The sequence below is a fragment of the Xiphophorus hellerii genome, chromosome 12 (genome assembly GCF_003331165.1).
Source record: "Xiphophorus hellerii strain 12219 chromosome 12, Xiphophorus_hellerii-4.1, whole genome shotgun sequence".
Taxonomy (NCBI): domain Eukaryota; kingdom Metazoa; phylum Chordata; class Actinopteri; order Cyprinodontiformes; family Poeciliidae; genus Xiphophorus; species Xiphophorus hellerii.
Genome location: NC_045683.1, coordinates 2,973,083 through 2,993,691, shown reverse-complemented (window position 1 = coordinate 2,993,691; position 20,609 = coordinate 2,973,083). Strand labels below are relative to the sequence as shown.

Sequence of the window (20,609 nt, the reverse complement as noted above, 5' to 3'; positions counted from 1 at the left end):
ACTTATCATAAAAAAATTTCCTATGAATAAAATTTTGGATTTATCGTATTCATGATAAATTGAAGTTCTTGATGGTAAATAAAAAAAACAAAACTGACAGTATTACTGAAAATGTTATTTTTGCTATTTTCTTCACTGTTTGTTCCACGAAAGCGTCAATAAATACCAGTAAATTCAAAAATATGATTAAATGCAGCTACTGTGTTCAGTTTAGTAATATAAGTTACTATTATTTTATTAAGTATGTGGCATTCTGAAGAAACCTATTTCAAATGGTAATATTTTTCAAGAACAATATTTGTGTGTTGGGGGTATAAATGCTGTACCATTAAGTCACAGCTATACAGTCAAAGAAGCAATAAATTGTTGTTGTTTTTTTATCACAATTTGTGCAAAAATACAGCGGGATTGGTTAAAATAAACTTTAAGCAAATAAAGGTTTTGCAACTGTGTACTTAATTCTGCATAAAAATGTAAAAACAACTTGAATTTTATTTATTTTTCCATTTATATCTGTTCAAATACGTGTATTTTTTTTCTTACAGTAAAGTGCAATACAACTTTTCTAGTAATTACAGGAAAATAGATCTCCAAAATGGCCACACAGTTCCTGGATGAAGTAAACTGACTCAGAAGAAATTGCTAAAAGACATTCAGCACAACAGTTCAGGCTGTGTCAGCGAAGGCCGCCTCATTACTCCAACACTATCCCTTCATTAAAGCCTTAGAGACTCCTCTGCATTCATTATTCTGCAGGTATAACTAGGACATGACAGGAAATGTGACAAATTTTGCCTACTATTCGCTGCTCAAAATAAATTATATAACAATATGTAGTGCAGATATTTAGGATTTATTTTATTAGCTTAAAAGAAATCCCTAACAAATCCAATCTATTGTCACTTTACACTTGATCTCAAAAGGGAAAACTTCAAGTCTGTGAGGATTGTATGGAAACTTTTCAGTGAAACTTTAACCAGTATTTTAGAAAATCAACAAAGATAGTTTCTTGAAGGTCTATTCCAAATACAGCTGGATTCATAGTGAGATTAAAGGTGTTCTTATACTTCATATTCTGGTAGATTTGGTTTGGTTGAGGATCAAAATTGCAACATTTGTTACATTTTCTGCTGCTGCAGTTCTCTTTCACACTGCACTGAATGAAATGAGACAAACCTTTTGAAAAACCTGTTCCCCTCCTCACCTGTGGGGGCACTGCACTAAGAAACACTGAAGGAAACCACACAAAAACCTCTGAAGAAGACACCAAGCGCAACTTCCTTCTTCACAAAATGTAATGACAATAATAAGTCGTCGTAGAACCTAGACCTGTCACAATATTGAATTTTGGATGATAATGAATTGTCCCAATATTGCGATAAATGATAATGTTGACCATTTTCAAGCTAAATATTGACAATGGCATAATAATGCAACTTTGCCCTCTTAAAGATCAATAAACTTTAATTTAACTGAAAGATATTCTAAATATTCCAAATAAAACCCAACAAAAAACAATAAATAAAACAGAAATAAGAACCACATACAATAGAAATCTTAAATTAAATGAATTATGAAGCCTCTGTAAACAAAATTGCTCTATTTTTAAACTTTAATGAGTCTTTTTGCCCTTTCTGCTCACTTTTATTCACTATTTTGTGATGATTTATCACATTAAATACTTAGTAAAATACATAGTCTTGTCACTGTAACCCAAAAGTGGAGGTAATACTTTAAAATCTGGATAATAAAGTGACATATAAACCAATCGGGTTTCGGAAATGTCCAGGGACAGCAGCCAGTTCCCTCTGGAAATAAATCCATCGCTTCTTACTATTAAGCATAAATCAGAGCATGTTTCCAAACTGGGGCATTAGAGTGGGACAAAACCGGCAAATTTTTCCTTGACCTGAAACAAATAACTGTGTCACCTGACAGAGTGGCATTCTGGGTAAAACATTTATCAGTCACATCGCCGGACATCGCAGCCCCAAGGAAAAACAGATCCTGTAAATAGGTCATGTTTTCAGAGAACTGAAGTTTCCCCATTATGTCTGGATAGCTGTCGATTTATAAAAACTAAGGCTGACTTAAAAACACTCAGGTGTTTCATCTAGCTCAGTCAGTTTTGTATTTGATGACCCCTGACCCCACTCAGATGCAGCTCATTATCCTCACTCTGAAAGAGTGAATCACGGTGCAAGATGGCCAACGTGGAAAAGTGTAAAAATAAGTTTCTTGTTCCAGTTGCTGTAAAAGCAAACACCAAATTATTTTAGTTTATACAAAATAATGTTTTTCTGCACGAACTTCTGCATTTTGACTCATTCAAGTCCACTTTTCAGCATCAGCAGCTGCATTTTTATTACAAATATGTGCAAAATGTTGTCTTTTTTCTGCTAATATCAAAAAATCACAATTTTGTAATTGCAGTTTTGCCATTACATAAAAAACACAATTAAAATCACTTAAAAATAAGTCAACTTTTCAGCATCAGTATCTGCATTTCCATTACAAATGTGCAAAAAACGTTGTCTATTTTTCCACTAATGGGAACAACCCCCCCCCCCCCCCACCCCACCCCCCCGCACTCAATTAAATGTTAAACACAATTAAAATTCACATGTGAATAAGTTTGCTCATCCAACAAGTCATCAAAAAATAATCTGTGCCATCATCCCCCAACCACTTCCTGCCGTCATTTGCTTTGTAGTTTCTGCCAGTAGTAACATCCTGTTGTTGATCATGTCACTTGTTTGATCTGAAAAAAATTTCCTTTCCAGTTCTGCAAGATAAAGCAATTTCAATGTTACCTCATCCTAGTGCCAAAACTTATCGAAAACAAGTTTTTCCTAAATTGCTGTTAAGCTAATTTATTTTCAAAATGTCAAATTGACGCAGTTTTTCCATTAAATAATAAAGATATGACACAAATTCCTTTGATCCACAATAAAATGTCCTTATTTTCTCTCCTTAAAACGGCTCCTCTCTGTGCTGTGAGTTTGTCAGAGTCTCCTAAAGAACTTGAAAGATTTTTCTCTATAAATGAATGGCACATTGTCATCTCAGGCTAGCAGGTGGCCCTTTGTCTGTGATGATCTATTGATTTTCCTTCCCTCCTCCTCCAGCTTGATTTCTTATTCTCCCACTCATTCCCATTGTTCTCCCCTCATCACAGCCTGCAGAGAACTGGAAGAGACAAACAGCTGCAGCCTAAAGAGACGTTTAAGACAAAAAGTGGCTGGAAAGAGGGGATCATTCTTACATCACTTCTTAAAACAGTTTGAATAAGCTTCATGCTTCTTACATGGCTTACAGTAATAGTAAAAATGGACTTCATTGGGAGAAAAGCAGATTGCATAACATGACTAACACTTTGGCTGGTTGGAAGTCCAACTGCGACACAGCTGGACTTCGATTTCTCGTTGAAAGCGAGGTCTAAAATATATATAATGCAATAAGTGTTTAGACATTATATTATTGAATCACAAAAGGTCACAGTTTGTGCCAGAATAGCATGTTTGCTGAACGTCAACACAGCGCAGAACTAAAACATAATCTTAGGTATAGTTCTAAAGGCAGTTTTGTTTTGTCACTAGCAAATTTTGCTGTAAGATACATTCTCCCAGTAATTATTGTGATCTGTTGTTTTGAGAACTTTTTCAAGTAATGTGCAATTTTGTAGCATCACTTAACACTGGAACTGGAAGATTTTTTAAATATTCAAAATAAAACAAAACAACCAAAACCAATAAATAAAACGGAAATAAAAACCAGACACGACAGAAATATAATTGATTATGAAGTCTCTGTAAACAGAATTTCCCCAAATCTTATGATCTACAGCATTTTATTGTGCCATAGCATAGTTCTTCTTCTTCCACTGCATCATGTCATTAGATAAATATAGACCAAAACCTTTGTAGAGTGTTTCTGAAAATGTCTCGACTCTATGAATTAAGGCAGTTTTGTTTGAAAAACAAGATTTACCAAATAAAATAGCCTGTGAATGTATGTATTTAATGTCCAATCCTGCGGTAGTTTGAGGCTTCCTCTGAAGGTAATGTGTTTATTCATACATGTGAATAAAGGAGAACATTTGAATGGGTTCTTACCTGGCGGCCCATGAAGTTTGGCTTTCTTTACTGAAAAAAGGAGGAGAAACATTGAGTTAGTCAACATGTGAAAAAGAAAACATACTTTTTTGACAGTTTTAAGCATTTCTAATCACAAGAAATATTTATCTTTGCAACATTTCACATTTTAACTTGTAAAAATGTAATCATGAATGTCTTTCAACTTTTATGTAGTCTAATAAAATCCAACAGAATTTCTTTTGATAAATGTTGCCTCACTAAATGTTCATCAATTCTCCTGTGGCAGCAGGAAATTTATTTATTTAATAAAGAAAATTAAAGGGACTGGAGTAAATATTCTCCCACTCAGTCTACTATAGAGTTAAAAATAATATAAATAAATATTACAAATAATATCAGTCAAGCTATACAGCCGTCTTTTTTGTTAATCTAACACTTAAGCTATTACTGTTAGCGCTAACGGCTAACATTTGACAGTTAGCTGTTTTTGTTGTTGTCATTTCCTCTATTTTTCATTAAATTAAAGTTAATATTTAGGTTCCAGTAGTTTTCAATCTGGAGAGACTCAGACGGAGATGAGAAGACAATTAGAAGAGTTTATTGACAAACAGAATTTAAAGTCTTTGGCGCTCGGGCCCCGGCTGGGGATAACGGTTATCGCAGCGTTAGCGATAGGCTTCAGATGAGCATCCCCGATGCTGTTAGGAACGTCATCCCCCAGGGCCCGGCACTGGTGGTGGAGGTTGAAGAAGGGTGCGGGCCTCAGGACCGGGCGAATGGAGGAGAAGGGGTGGTGGTGGGTTGAGCTCGGCTGGAGAGCGAAGGACGCCATGAATGAAGGTCCTTATCAGCTGGGACTTGGTCGGTGATTGGACGTGACGTGGCTTGGTCCGGCGTTGATAGGTCGACGATTGTGGGCAGGTCGCTTCAATTAACGGGTCCCGGTGGGGATAAAAGAGTCTTCCAGTTTGAATTTGCGCCTAGGCTTCATTAGTTACAATAACATTTCATTATTGTTTGCTTTTATAGTAAGCCTTGCCATTCAAAGTGAAAAATACATATAAATAAAATGTATGTTGCATAGCATCAAAATGGCAACTTTGACTCAATTTTAGCAATTAAGTTAGCTGTTCCACAATGTAAAAAATAGTTCACAAAAATCTAATTCCTGTAATCATCTTCCATAAAGTCAACAAAAAGATGAAAAAATAATACATTTAAAAATTTTCTCTATTACTAGAAGAGAAACACAATGAGAAATTGAGACATTGATCAATTGTTCTTACAGACAAAAGGAGCTGATTAAAAACTAATCAAGATTAATCATGGCACAAGATAAAACAAGACTTTAAATAGAGTGCATTGCATTATTTCACCTGAAAATATAGAAAAAATCCTATATGTGACCAAACTGATAGATTGCTACGAAGCAAAGACAAACAATTGATCTTAATGCTAATCATCAAAACACTTCAATCAAATTCAGCAATCAGAGAACTTTTCAGACAAAAGACCTGCAGCTTTCCATTTAGATTATGCAAAATACATTACAATATTCTTCTTGTGCAAGCTACTGATTACGTCTTAAAATATTTGAGCAAGACGGATAGAAAGATAAATAATTACTATGTCACTCACACACATTGAACATTGAATTATGCCTTAATTTGAAATTTACACCCAAATGTTACAGCTTAGAGACATGTTAGAGTTACAGACCTTTTGAAACAATGTGTCTCTGGCCACAATAAGAACCTCTTAACTGGAAAAAAACCTTGTAGATCATCCAAACCTTACAACAAATGTATAACATAAGACGATTCTCGTACATAGAACACACCCTAAATTAGCTGATAATGTCTCCTAAACACAGCAAATTACCTTGAGGTTATAAATTCACAGACATATTGGTGTTAATGTCTTGCAATCTACAAACTAGAATAAATAAAGTAAAAAACAAAAGTTAAATAAATTTACACAAAAATGGGTCAAATAAAACAATGTTTACCTTTTAGTATATACAATTTTCTTAACAAAAGTGTCAGAAACACATTAATGATGGGTCTGTTACAGCTAAAAGAAAACAGGGGATCTGCTAACAGAGATAAAGCTAGTAGAGTTAATGGTTTTACAAGTTTCTGGTCATTCAAGTTTAAGAAGGCTGGTGGAATCAACTAACTCACCCATTTGGTTACCTAGCAACTCATTCATTGCTTGGTTACCTAGCAACACCCTGTGGAGTGACTTGCAGGAGTTTAAGGTTCCGCCACTGTTAAAAGTTGTTTAACAGCTTCAAATTAAACAATAATATGGAGTGAAAACTGTGGCAGTATTTCAGATATTCAAAACAAAACAAAAAAACAACAACTGGTCAATAGTTATTGATTGATATGCTTATTTCGTGATACATTTTTCAGCCGTATCATCCAGCCCTATAAATCTGCTCAATAAAATAAAATAAAATGCTGAGAGCTCAGCAGGTAGACTGCTATCAGGTCATGTCTCTCAGACTGTCGGCACAAAGCGCCTTGTGTGTCACTAGTGCCAGGTCCTGCAAAGCGTCACTGAAAACCTGATGGCGACCTGATTGGTGCCGTGCCAACAGCGCTCAGCCAAAACCTGAAGGGCTGGGCTTTCACCAAGCAAGCGAGAAAGAGCATTCACAGAGTCCGATCTACTAGATCTGTATCTGCATTCTTATTTAAAACACACAAAAAATGTGTATTTGTCATCTGTTACTAACCCTGAATAAATTAATATAAAGTACAATGTGTTCCTGCAAGTTAATTAAAGAATAAATCGTAAACATCCCAAATATTAACTGTTGAAATGTTAGTCTTCACCATGCAGCTACTGACATGTGGGAAATGTTAAAGGTAATGAAATTCCCAACAGAAAATAAATAACATGTAATAAAAATGAAAATAATAATTCTAATAATATATGTTTAATAATTTTTTAGCTTATTGTTTCACTCTATTTGACAGTTGAATAATTTTTAGTTATAATTGTAATAATAATAATAAATCAACATTTTTTGTGCTTTTTTGGACGTGCAATAAATATGACTAATAAATGAATAACAATATACATACATATAAACATATACATACATATGTTATTATTATTTATTTAATTCTTTTGTAAAGCGTCTGAGTGTCGAAAAAAGTGCAAAAGATTTATGTATTAATATTATTTAAAATTATACAGCTGTTGAATAAACAATGGAAAAACAAGCTGTAAAATATCAAAATAAATAATAAAAATGAAAATATTTTTGTAATAAATTGAGAAGAGTTTTGACTCTTTTGAACTCCATAGGTCTATCTCCTTGTTCATTTTTTTTGCAGTTTTATGACATCAGAAACATTTCCCTTTGAACTCATCCACGTCTTTTTGCGCAGTACTCCTGCTCCAGAACCCAATCAGCTTTCCTGCAAATGAAATAAGTGTCACCTCGAATCCAAAATAACCCGACGGTAAAGCTAACGGCCACTAATGACCAGATAAGTGGATACACACGCTGCATTAATAGCAGCAGACGTGTAATTAGCCCTTTAAGCTATCAGAAATAGCTTACATCTCCAAGCCATGGGCAGTTTACATTTGTTGATAATTGTAGTGTGAATTGTGTTATTGATCCCAAGGAGGCAATTAAATGTTTTCGGTCAAATAGAGAGTAGTTTCACTGATTGAGTAGATTTCTTCTCTTGTTTTATTTTAGTTGGGATCTTATAACAAGATGCTTGGAAGGTAATCTTAAAGTCAAATTGTTGTTTGTTTTTTTTAAACTTTTTTTTATAAACTGCACTTAAATAAAATGTTTTTTTTATATATAATTAAATATGTAAACACACCCCCATTCATGTTTAGTTGACAAAATGCAGAGAGAATTTATGCATTTCGCAGCAAACACTGTACCTGATGCCAGACATGGTGGTGGCAGCATCATGCTGTTGGGCTGTTTTAATGTTTTATGAATTCTGTATTTTCACCTGAAATTTGCAGCTGGACAGTCAAAGCACACAACACTGACCCAAAACACTAATTAAAACCTTCAAGAATAAAGAATCTGGAATAATTCTGATGAAAATGAATGGTAATGTAACTTTTATAAAAAAAACAAATTTAAACAGCCAATCAGAGCCAAGAGGCGGGGCTTAGCGCTGTCACTCAATCTCATGTATTTGTTGCTAAATGCGCTAATGGCGGAGAAACAACTCACCGTTACAAAAAAGCTGCTTATCCGCCATCATTGGTGGCCATGCTAACTAGCCTTAGCATTCTCAACAGGCTATGCTAGCTGTAGTGTAGCAGAGAGCAAGAGGGAGGGTGATGGACAGCGCTAATCAGAGGTTCTGATTTCTGCCAATCAGAACCAGGTTTGATTTTTTCAGAATATTTGTCTCATACCGTACTGTTATGACGGAGTGACATTTCAACAAATATGTAAAAACTATATTCTTTATAAAAGTTACATGCAACAAAGTTGCTATAAAGACCGATTTATGCAGTTTAACAACAAAAAAACTGCTGCTTTCAGTTTAGTTACTTTCAAAAGGCAGAAATGATCCAGAAAGGCAAAGACTTGACCAATTTTCCCAAACAGAACTGAAACAAGATGTCAACATAAAAGTATGCCAGCAAGAAATAATGCAGTACAGCTGCAAAAGGTATGATACATGTCCGTGAGTATGGAGGTCTGAATCCTGCATGGTCCCGGCGACGGGGAGGCAGAAAGCGGGGCAGATGTCAGACACGTGCCAGCTGGAGTGATTGTATGAGAGGATGCGTGCTGCTGGTGACGGTGGGATAATCGCTCTGAGCTAATGCCTTAAGCAGGGCTGAAACCTAGCGGACCCAGCTGCATTGTGCCAGAGGATGAATTACAGAAAAATGACTCAAATTGAAACCTTTCCTCTTTTTTTTAAAAATGAAATGAAGCGCAGGAAGCGTTGTGCATGATCGAAAGCTGTTAAAATGCTTTTCCCAATTAGGAAGGTTTTGAGACGACAAGCTATAGTTGCTATTAGTAGAAAACAGAGGGATGTTCACGTGACGACAGATTAAAGCTGCTGCTCACAAGCTCCCCTGCACGGGAATTATTATGTCACACTCACATCTGTACATTGTCTGAAAACAGCAAATAGAAAAGAATCGCAGCTTTGATTGCAAACACTGAACATTTTTCTGGTATTTATGTTGCAAATCATGTGCAAATTTTTTTTTTATTTGACCAACAGTTTCAATAAGCAACATGCAAGGTTTGTTCTCTTTCAAACACAGGTTCTGGATTTATCGTTTTCACTCCATCTTTTTTTTTTTAAGCAGTTTTGAGGCACAGTGGATATACTTGAAACTGCTGCTGCACCAGTTACTCAACAGGCTGTTGCTAGGTAACCAAAGTTTGAGGGGAGGGACTTGAAACTATCTAGCAACAACAGCAAGTTGTTGCTAGGTAACCAAAGAGTGAGCCAGTTTGTTGATTCCAATAACTCTTCTTAGCTAGCTGAGAGGTTGAGCAGTTATCTATATGTCCCAGACTGCTGTGCGACTCTGGAACAAAGTTCAGGGAATATTCTATATATTTCTATCAGATGTTTTATTTATGGATATTGATCACATGTCTATTGCAATATATATTGTTGTTGATTTATTATCCTGTCTTATATTGACTATCACTGTGGTGTCGATGGAGTTCACTTTGATTTTATAGAAAGTAAAATCACAATCATTCAGTGACTTTTACTCAAAGACATACTACGGTCAATTGCTTTGAGTTGTGTGCCAGTCACACTAAGGAGCCCACTTCTGTCTAAAAGTACAATAACAAAGGAACAAATGTTATCTAAATCAAAAGTAGCAAATAAAAACTGTGATTTCTGCTGGACTTTGAAGAAATAATGATGCTATAACAATAATGCAAAGGAAAAGAAGATTAGACATAATTTTCTCTGCAGAGTTTCCCCCTTAGTCATCCTGCTGCTGAGAGCGTGAGCACTCAGGCCGGAGTGGTGGCTCTGGTTTGATCTCCTAACAGGGATGGAAAAGTGGAGCTTTGAAGCTCAAAGGAAGAACAGACCTCTGAGTGGTGAATTAAAAACATTTCAGGCCACAAACACACAGAGAAACAATCCACCTGCTTGCTCTATGGGACTCTCCCTGATCAGAGTGAAATCTACTTTGTATGATCTATTAAAATGTAAATATCACATTTTTATACAACATTGGGGAAAATTAAACACAGGAAGAAGACAAAACAATAGTTTAGTTGTAATCCTCATTTACAAAATTGCAGCATTTGTAACATTTCCAGCTGCTTCGGTTCACTTTCACAATGCACTATCAAACAAGCCAGTTGAAAAATCTGTTCCCCTCCTCGCCTGTGGGGACGCTGCACCAAGAACTACTGAAGGAAACGACAGAAAAACTAACTTCCTCCAAACAAATGGAGTGGCATCGATTTTAGCAGTTGGAGGATTTCTCTTCTGCCATTAGCAAAAGTCCTTAAGCAATTAATCCAGCTCATGGGTTTGTTTATTTACCCAGATTGCCCTGTGCTGCAGTCTGGTTAGTATTTTCGGAAAGGTCTCTGATCAGTCATTTAAAAAAATGTAATTAGTTCTACTAAAACATTTTGAGAAAACACATCTACTCGCTTTTCAAAATTTGGGCGCTCATAAAATTGTACGTTGAACCTTCGATCGTTTCAAGAAAACTGCTTTAAGTGACTATAGCCTACCCACGTTAGCTTCTCTCCCTCCCCGTCTTTACAGTAGTAAAACCCTCTGTGTCGCTCCTGTGTGGTCATTAACATGTCGGTTAGTTTGACACATTTTTCTGAATGGGCTTATGCGCTTTTTAGCTTTAGTTGTTGTGGTTTTTCTGACCCGCCCCGTCTCCTATCCGCTCACTTTTCTCGGACTCCGGTTAGCAACTAACCGTTAGCTGAAATGACTCTATTTATAACCTCGGCAGAGAGGGGCGGGCCAAGGAGCACTAAGGGATTTCATTGGATAAGCTCAATGTCCGTCAATGAAATCAACCAATGGGTTCTCGCGGTCCATAAGAATTATATTTGATATATTTTTTGTTAAATTATGACAGCCTAGGTCCATCCCATATACAGTATGTGCATCAGTCTGTAGTCCAGTCAGCCACTCCTACCCTGGACAGAAGTTCCAACTGAATTCAGTGTTTTGTTTTTTCTGTTCAAATTGTCAACCCGCCACAGTGGCGGTGCGATGCTCCAATTTACACGCCACTTCATAATTTTACCCGCATTTGGCCAGTGGCGGGTGCTAATTTCCACCCCTGCCACAACCCATTAATATCAACAGCTTTGATCAAAAGTTTAGATAAAATTCTCATAAAAAAAAAAAAGATGTTTAATGTCTATTTTTGCAACAATAAAAAAGTCAGTCAGTTAGCTGAGTAGCACTACGGTAAAAGTTAGCAGCTAGCCAATATTAGCTTTCAACTAAATCTTCTAAAAACATTAAATTAAGATTATTTTTGGATTAAGACTTGAATTGAATAGTGAGGTAGCAGAGCTGGGCAATAAATCAATTACAACATATATTGCAATAGACACATGATAAATATCAGTAGATAATAAGATTAATAGAATGTTCAATAATTCTACTGAACTCCGACCCAGAACCACACAGCATTCTGGGAGATGTAGGCAGAGGAATGGCTTTAGTTGCTCAAACTCTCCCTGCTAGCTAAGTAAAGTCGGTGGAATCAACTAACTCACTCACTCTTTGGTTACCAAGCAACCCACTCACTCTCTGGTTACCTAGCAACAACTTGTTGAGTAACTTGTGCAGCAGCAGTTTCATGTCACTGTGCCCCATAACGGCTTAAAAATAAAAAATGTTGTGGAGTGAAAGGAAAAAATTATCTAAAATATAACAAAATTTTACGTTTGAATCTTTTCACACTCAAAACACCTGACTGGTCTGAGTACAAAACACTAAATTAACAAAAGAAAATAAAAATAATTTCAATAACTTTAACGTGTAAAATATAAGCCAACCTTTATTTCAGTTAAACTGATCAATAAGTCATTGAGTCATTAGGAATAATAAATATTTAATACTTTGAAACAATCCAAATAAACTGTGTTAAGGTAAATTACCTTCATACTCAAATTAAATGCTTAAACACAAAATAAAAGACAAAAAATAAAAAATTGTTCTCACTAATTTTTCTGACTTTTATCAAGACAATTTTAATCTGATTTAACTTCAGGCAGTGAGGAAAAAAAGGTTTGTATTTTTATTAGATCTATAAAAATATTTGGTTTCAACAGTAAATAATGTTTTCCACATTTAGGCTGTCAATCAAAACTGCAGTTTGAATATCAAGTACTTTCAAGGATTTTATACAGAAATCAAGCATTTTCCAAACCTGGAAACACCTAAATGAAAGGCTTCCAAGCACCTGCAATTTAAATAGCTTAAATAGATATGAGTGGCCTAAAACGCGGGTTAGGAGATCCCCGTAATATTTAATAAAATCTGCTGAGCAGCAGCAGCAGCAGGCCGGCAGGAGTAGACTGTGTCATTACAAGGAGCCAGACTGAGGGTCTATTTTTAGCTTTAGCCCGGTGGCTTTGAGAGTGTACAGGTTGGAAACCTGTTGGCCATGAAATTAACACCCTTTCACTTCCATTAGATCATAAATAACCCCGCAGACCTGCTGAAATACATCTACTGACGGCTCAGAACATGCTGGATACGCTACATTCAGGGTTTTACACACAACTTAGCTGCTCGCTGTGTAGCAGCAGAGAAGTCCTTCAAAAAAAATCTAATTTCAGCTCAGAAAATAATCAAATTCACGAGAAAATACAGTGAAGTCAGAAGAGAAAATGTTGACTACACTTCTTGTTTGCCGGTTAATTTTACATTGGCATATTTATCGGCAAAATGATAAAATAACCTTTGTTTGGATTCTTCCTTTTTGGTAGTATTTTCTCATTTTTGGCATTTCAGTATGTTTACGATATACAGGCATCACAATAATGCCTGTATCACATTAATGTGATAATAATGTGCTTATTATCACATTAAGATAATAAAGCAGTTTGGATATTGAACCAACAAAGATGATTAAAGAAGTCATATCTTCACAGATATCACAAATCAGTCAAATTTCTTGGTCTCAATAGCCCTTTTTTTGAAGGACAATTAAGTTTACAGAGACTTTATAATTTATTTTATTTGTTGTTTTTGTTTTTAATATTTTGAATATTTAAAATTTCTTCCAGTTCCAGTGTTAAATATTCATTAGAATTTAAAGTTGATTGATCTTTGTAAGGGTGTACTAATCTATTTACTGATTAAAGATCAGTAGCTGTGACTGATGCTACTGAAAGTTTACTTTGTCCCACTAAGTGTTTCTATCTGCTTTACTTGGATTATTACCTCGGACTTCAGGCTATTTAAGGTTTTCATGTCAGTGGCACCAGCAGAAGTGTCTCCTTTAAGTTTCCCTGGAAGCACTGCCAGTTAGGCAGCAAGAAACACACCAGGACCAACCACATACGAGCGCAAATATTGCAAAATTCCTTGCAAAGTAGCTCCACATAGCTCCTTGATTTTGATTGAAATAAATGTTACAAAAATTCAAAAGTCCTACAGGAACTGATCTATGATTGCATCTCATAGATCAGTTCCTGCTAAGGCCATTGTAGTTAGAAGGGAAAAAAAGGAAAAGTACATTTCCGCCAAAAGAATTCAGACGTTTTGAGATTAATCTAAGAAATCTTCTAGCAAGAACTCAGATATTTCTGAGCCCCAAAAGTCAAAAATTTACACAAAGAAATCTAAGAAATATTCTAAAAAATGAAAATGTCTGAGTTTGAATAGTCAAAAATTTGCTAGAAAAACACTGCTTTAGATTAATCTATAAAATGTTCTAGAAAAAACTTGAGTTTCAAAAGTTGGAAGATTTTGACTTTTGGACATTTTCTGAGTTTCAAAAGTGGAAGTTTTTATACTTTTGAAACACAGAACTTTTTTCTAGAAAATTTCTAAGATTAACCTAAAAATTTCTGATTCTTTTCACTCAAATGTTTGACTTTTTAAACCAAGAAATTTCCAAGTTCTTTCTAGAGAATTTCTGAGCTTAATCTCAAAACTTTGGAGTTTTTCGCTGAAATTTACTACCATTTTTTTTCTACCTAAATTGTTGCTAATGCGCCGTCGGAATGGTCAGTTTGAAAAGATGTATAATATAATTTCATTTGAAAAAGTATTTATTCAATGCATACACAGATATTTATTAATATTTTAGCAGTTTGTTAATGGGTTTAGTTCATTCTAGCAGGACTGCCCCTTTGCAGACATCCATGATCTTGAAATGAAAATGAGTTTGACACGCCAGTCTTAAACGATTACAGAAAATGTCCTGAAGTTATACTCTGAGCATCCAGGGCAGAAGATCATTCATAAAGCGAGGCAAAAAGGGAAGCAGCTTCATAAAGGAAGTAAAATAAAGAGTGCAGGGATGTTAAGTTCACATTCCCGTACGACACGGAGAGAGGACAGCGAGAGCAGCAGATGGCCTGGGGATTACTTCCCCTCGGTTCCCATCCCCCTGATTCCAGAACGGGCCGCTGAAGCTTTACTGCTCTCTCTGCCGATCCAGTCCACCGTGCTGAATGACCCGGTCTGTTCTCACCTACTGCTGGCCCACATTACTGACTCATTTTACAGCTGCAACTATTGATTATTCTGACAATTAATCAGTTATTCTAACGATTAATCGATTATTCTGATGACTAATCAGATTTTAAAAATGCCTTATTGTGCAGATTTTTTATTTAACCACTGGAGCTCTTTTTATATGAAATGGAAGTTCATTTAGCATATGATTGATCATTTATTGCAAAGGAAGCATCTAGTAGCACTACTTCAGTACAATGTTTGAGAGCTGCACCCACCTCTGGCAACAATCAACAGCTTTACAGAGAGTTGGGCAGTAACTAGTTACATTTACTCAATTACATTTACCTTAGTAACTTTTTGAAAAAACAAAACAAAAAACTTTTAGGAATATTTTTACTACGCTGTACTTTTTACTTTTAATTTAGTAATTTTATTATGAAGAATTTCTACTCATGAGTGAAATTTCTGGATTCTCGAACCACTGAAAGAAAAACATGTTTTAACCAAAAATTCACCAGACACAGACACACACCTGCAGTTTTTATCAAAGTTTTATACGTGTTTCATTGAAAGAAACTGATTTGGAAAGATTTTATTTTGCCTGATTTTGTTATTTTTTGTTACTTATATGAATTATTGTCATTTTCGTCCAAAATTTCCACTTAACTTTATATTTTGGTCTGTCTCATGATTTGAGTTTTAAATATTAAATAATTCATAATTTGATCAGTTACTCTGTATTTGAGTACAAAATAAATGTTTACTCTTACGTGAGAAACTTCTTGGGCAGCTACTTTTTACTTTTCCTTGAGTAAAAATATGTTGAAGTAGTGCTACTCTTACTTGAGTGCAGTTTTTGGTTACTCTGTCCACCTCTGCTTACTGCAAAAATAATTTCCTCTAATCCGAATCTTCATAGCTGATTCAACCGAGTATGATGTAATCCCATTACTGTTTGCATTTACTCAGCTGATAATTGCCTTCCAGAAACAGCAGAGTGTGGTTGAGATGTCAGAAAAGTGTGTGCAGGTTTTTCTCTTCCTCAACAAAGCCAGGATGAGGAAAGTGTTTTTAAAATGTCGCCCCACCTGCTCCTCTGCTTTTTCCTGAAGGAAGTGAAACCAGATTTAGTCAGGCAGAACAACTCTACCTGTCCGGATGTATGAAACTCCTGATGAATTATCTCTCTGAACATTATCTGGAGATCATAGTTAAGAAAACGATCAGAGAAAATCTCCAGCTGCTTGGTTAGGATGATAAAGATCCTCTTACAAGAATGTTTTAGCAATAGCTGGAAAGTAAATAAGTTTGTCTGTAGCTGTAGTAGAAATTATGGCAGATAAATCAGACTGTTTACAAGCTATTCACAATCGCAGAATCTTGCAGAGGTTGCTAAAAATTACTTTAGTATTTTGGATTTTAAACATGGCAACAATCTGGACACCTGCTTTAAATGGTACCATCGCCTCATTTTTTCTGTTGAAAAAATTCTGTCTTTACATCAACACAGTAAAGTGTGAAGTTTCTCTGCAGCTGCTGCTGACATATCACAGCAGGACCTTCTTCAGCGAACATGGTCGTATTTTCATTAGCATCTGGCTCAAATGCTAATGAGAATGAGCTAATGAGCAGCAACTGTATCGCTAACTGTTAGAGCACCAGGAGGGACTTATGGCATCGCGGCTCTGCCAGATTTATTTTAACTAGAATCATCACAATGGTTATTTATTCATATAAAAGGGGATCAAAGTGGTGCAAGCCTCCAGAGTCAATCATGTTTCTTAAATTTTACAGGACGAGCCTCGACTGCTTGATATAAGATCACAAAATGAAGACGATATGCCAGTTAAGCTTTTCTCTTTTCTCTCTTTTGACCAAAAACTGGATGACAAAAGTCTTCAGTCTGGTGATTTGGTCTCAACTAGTCATTTTTTTGAAGGTCAACTTTGTTTACATTGACTTTATAATTCATTTTATTTGTTTTATTTATTTTGGATATTGAAAGAGTCTTCCAGTTCCAGTGTTAAATGATCATTAGAATTTAAAGATTATTGAACTCTGAGAATATGTTCTTTTGAAATTACCCTTATATTAGTTGAAAATGGCCTCAAAATAATATTATCGTTTATTGCAATAACTTCTGGGACAATTTATCATCCAGTGATAGGTCAGGATGATAAATTGTTAAGAAAAACATCTAAAAAATCTAATTATTGTGGCATTTACCAAGCAAAAATATTGAATACTTTATTTTGGTTATTTAATCAATCAGTGAGTAAAAAAAGGTTTCGTTACAACTGCATCTTTTGCAAAAACTTTTAATTAACTTGAAAAATATTCCGTTTTTCTGGTCATTTATAAGCAAATTTAAAGCAAGACTATTAGTTTTCTGCCTAAGGAAGACAGGTGACAGTTGAAAACCTGCAGCAATATTTCAGGTGACAGTCTGAAGCTCTGCAGGTTCATCAGTAACAGAACTACACTCTCCATTTCAGCTCAAGAAACAGAATTACTTTTTTCCCCTTCTTTTTTCATATAAAGTCAGCCACCTGAACCCAGCTGTGCTTCACTCCCTCCATCTCTCACACTTTATCAGCGAGTTCAGTGATGGAAAAACGGCCCGAAGATGAGAGAGAGAAACAAAACACCAAAACAAATTTGATGTTGTGAAAATCAATATGTGAGCGACAGGAGATCAATTAAAGCTACGTTCACACTGCAGGCCTTAATGATAAATTCCGAGTTTTTGTGAAATCTTTTTTTTTTTTGACGTGGTCGTTCACATTTCCAATATACACGACCTGTATGTGATCTCCAGTGTGAATTGCAAACGACCTGAAAGTGTCCCGCATGCGCAGTAGAGGGCGCAATAACGTCACATACCGAGCGTGCTCAGTGTTTTGCCAACTGCCATAAAAAAGACGTGCTTACCGTTTGCAAAAGTAAACATGGAGGCTAATGGCGGAGCATATCTTACGATTTTGAAGTTGTTGTCCGACTGGAGCCAGAACATTAACAACTTAATCCTCATTACCGTTCGCCATGGTTGTTTTTCTTTCCGCTCAGGACGCAGAATAGTGACGTTTTGTCGAGTATCGATGACGTTCAAGTCGGCTGAATGTGACCTGGCTGTTCAGGTTCAGGTCACATTTGATACGTATCGGATTAGATAAACCTATATCTGAGTAGACTGGGTCGTATTCGAAAAATATCGGATCTGTGTTGTTCAGACTGTCATAAAAAGCTCAACTACACGTCGCATTAAGACAAAAAAAAGTGAACGTAGTTTAGTGATCTATGGAGGAACCAGCGCTGCAGTGTTGGCCAGATTCCCGTTATAACCTGAATAGTGAAAATACACAGGCTGGTTTTGTTCTTTATTTATTTTATTTTATTAATTTTTTTACTTCTCCTGCATCGCTGATAAGCTCCACACGAAAACCTGCATTATCTGGGCACTTCAACTCAAGGTGCAGTAAAACACATTTGTCATCTGATTTGTACATCAGTTCTGGTAGAAAAAGCAAGAAAACCTACATTTTATTTGATGTTTTTCTTAAAACTAATCCGCATGGCAGAACTTTCAAAAAGCAATATTTGCAATATTTTTATTTATGCATCTTAAATACCACATTTAAATTCTTATTTTATTATCAGTGAAAATCTGTTTTCTTAAAAAAATGTTTAAAAAGTCAGACAAAAGTTTGTCTACAGCACACCGAGATTGAAGGCTGCATTCCAATACACTGTAAATGGCTGCAGAAGTGGCATGCAGCCTTCATTCATAGGAAAAGTTATTTTCCTTGTCATTTCAATTTAAAATACATCAATTGACATGAAGTTTTTTCATATTCAACTAACCCGAGTCAACATGGTAGTTTATTTTAAAATAAAATGCAAAGAAATCAATCACTGACTATTCAACAGGTTCCACATAATTGTATTTTGTAAGAAAACACACACACACATATATATATATATATAGTAATATGTTTAAGATAACAATTAACCAAACTTCAAATCACTTCAGACTGACGAGTTAGTTGAACTATGATTTGGTGTTAGTTTACATTTTTCCCCACTAAATGTTACTTTAAAATTTGGTCTCCAGTTTAAAACTTTTTTTTTTTAGTTAAACTCAAGTTTTAAGAGGTTCCACACGAATGAAGAGTTAATGTAACTTTCTAATATTTAGACTCAAACACTTCAAGGTTTCTGTAAAACAATTTGATGTAGTTGAATCCACTCCTGCTTAAAACGCAGCGATTTTTAAACTAAAAATAGACTTTACAGTTTGAATTATGTATAATTCCTTTTACAGTTTTGCACCAATTCCCCCCCTCAAACCATAGCAAGCATAATATTTAACAAATCTACCCAGAGCGCATACCTCTGACGCACAGCAGGGACATCGCAGCGGGATTTTGTGCAACAGTTTCTCCAAAGCCGAGCAGTGAGTTTCCCCAACCCAGGTGCCTGTTGCTCCGCAGTCATTTATACTCCAGCCAAAATCTCACTCACTTTCCGCGCCATCACACAAATCAATAAAATAAAAAAGGAAGCGCAATGATGTGATGCGGACAATCCGCGGAGCCCTGAGAGGTTTCAGGGTCGACTGTCACCGGCTGAGACCGACAGACTACCGGCTGAAATCCGGTAGAGCGAGGCGGCTCTGCTGCTGCGTTCACGGACCGGAGTGATGAGTCAGAATTTAGAGATTCCGATTCGTAACAGGTGTTTCAGGGAACTTTTAGAAACATTGTATTGGCCGACGTTTCCTTATTAGAAAGTCTAAATTTGGCCAATTTTAAAGCAGTATGAGCATATTATCAGTTTTAACACTTCAATTGTAAATGTAGCCATTTTGTGTATACATCTAATGGTGTAAATTTTCTCTACAGTTGACTAGCACAAAACTTAGTTTCTGACATCAAGTTTTGCAATAAAGTTAACATCCAAAGAGTTAGACCAAAGTTGCAAGTGTGTAAACTGGCAACTTTTAGAAAGTTGCCAGTTTACACACTCAAGACTGATTTAACCACCAATATTTGTTCTTAAATATGACCAATTCCCACTAAAACAGATGCATTTAAACCCCAGTTATCTCAAAGCCTGCCTACATTTTCTGGCTCCTCTTGAATATAAAGCTTTGTCCATTTAGATTATCTTTCCTAGAACAAAAAGGTCATTTATACTTTACCAAAACCAATTAGAACCTTCAACGTGAAGTTTTATAACCAGAACCCACCAACTTCCTTTAGAAAATATTTTAATTGAGTGAAGAAATTGAAGCCATTAGTCATCATTGATATTTACTGGAAGGGTTATGAAAAGACAAAAAAATCGTACGTCTTATTTCTTCCATAGTTTAGAGCAAACTCAACCTAAAAAAGGATGGAAATCATAATGAGACAGTAGAAAACAGGAGTCGAGGGGATAAATAAAAATGCTGTAAATTTACCTGGTGGAACTTTTCGTCTTCCTTCATTTTGATGCAAAAACTGAAACTTTTCATCAGAAGGCTGGTGTTGTTCCCAGACCTGAGGATTTGGTCCTTGAGGTTTAGGCACCTGAGGTCTTTGGTGGTTGACAGGTGCCTCTAAAGAGGGGTTTTGCTTGTATCTTTGCCCATGAGACAGGGGTAGATAATGTTGGTGGTAGGGAGGACCCTGAAACCTCTGGGTTGGGGGTCTTTGTTGGTGGTTGATTAGTTCTTGGGGTTTGGGCCCCTGCTGGAAATTAAAGGCCTGGTTTGGAGAATTTGGCCTGTGGCCAGTTCCATGAGACTCAGGCCTCTGTGGTTGATGTTGGTGATAGTTGCTAGGTTCCTGAG

General features: G+C 35.8%; 1 protein-coding gene across 1 annotated transcript in view; it reads right to left on the bottom strand.

Moving 5' to 3' along the window:
- LOC116729372 (protein unc-13 homolog B-like) overlaps positions 1-19,401 on the bottom strand; it is a 141,376-nt gene extending 121,975 nt beyond the window's left edge. Inside the window, exons 1-2 of the mRNA XM_032577858.1 lie at positions 19,167-19,401; positions 4,116-4,145 (exon numbers count right to left, since the gene is read on the bottom strand). Coding sequence (XP_032433749.1) covers positions 4,116-4,145; positions 19,167-19,188 — 52 coding nt within the window. The 5' untranslated portion in view covers positions 19,189-19,401. The remainder of the gene's footprint in view (positions 1-4,115; positions 4,146-19,166) is intronic.
- Positions 19,402-20,609: the final 1,208 nt, after the last annotated feature.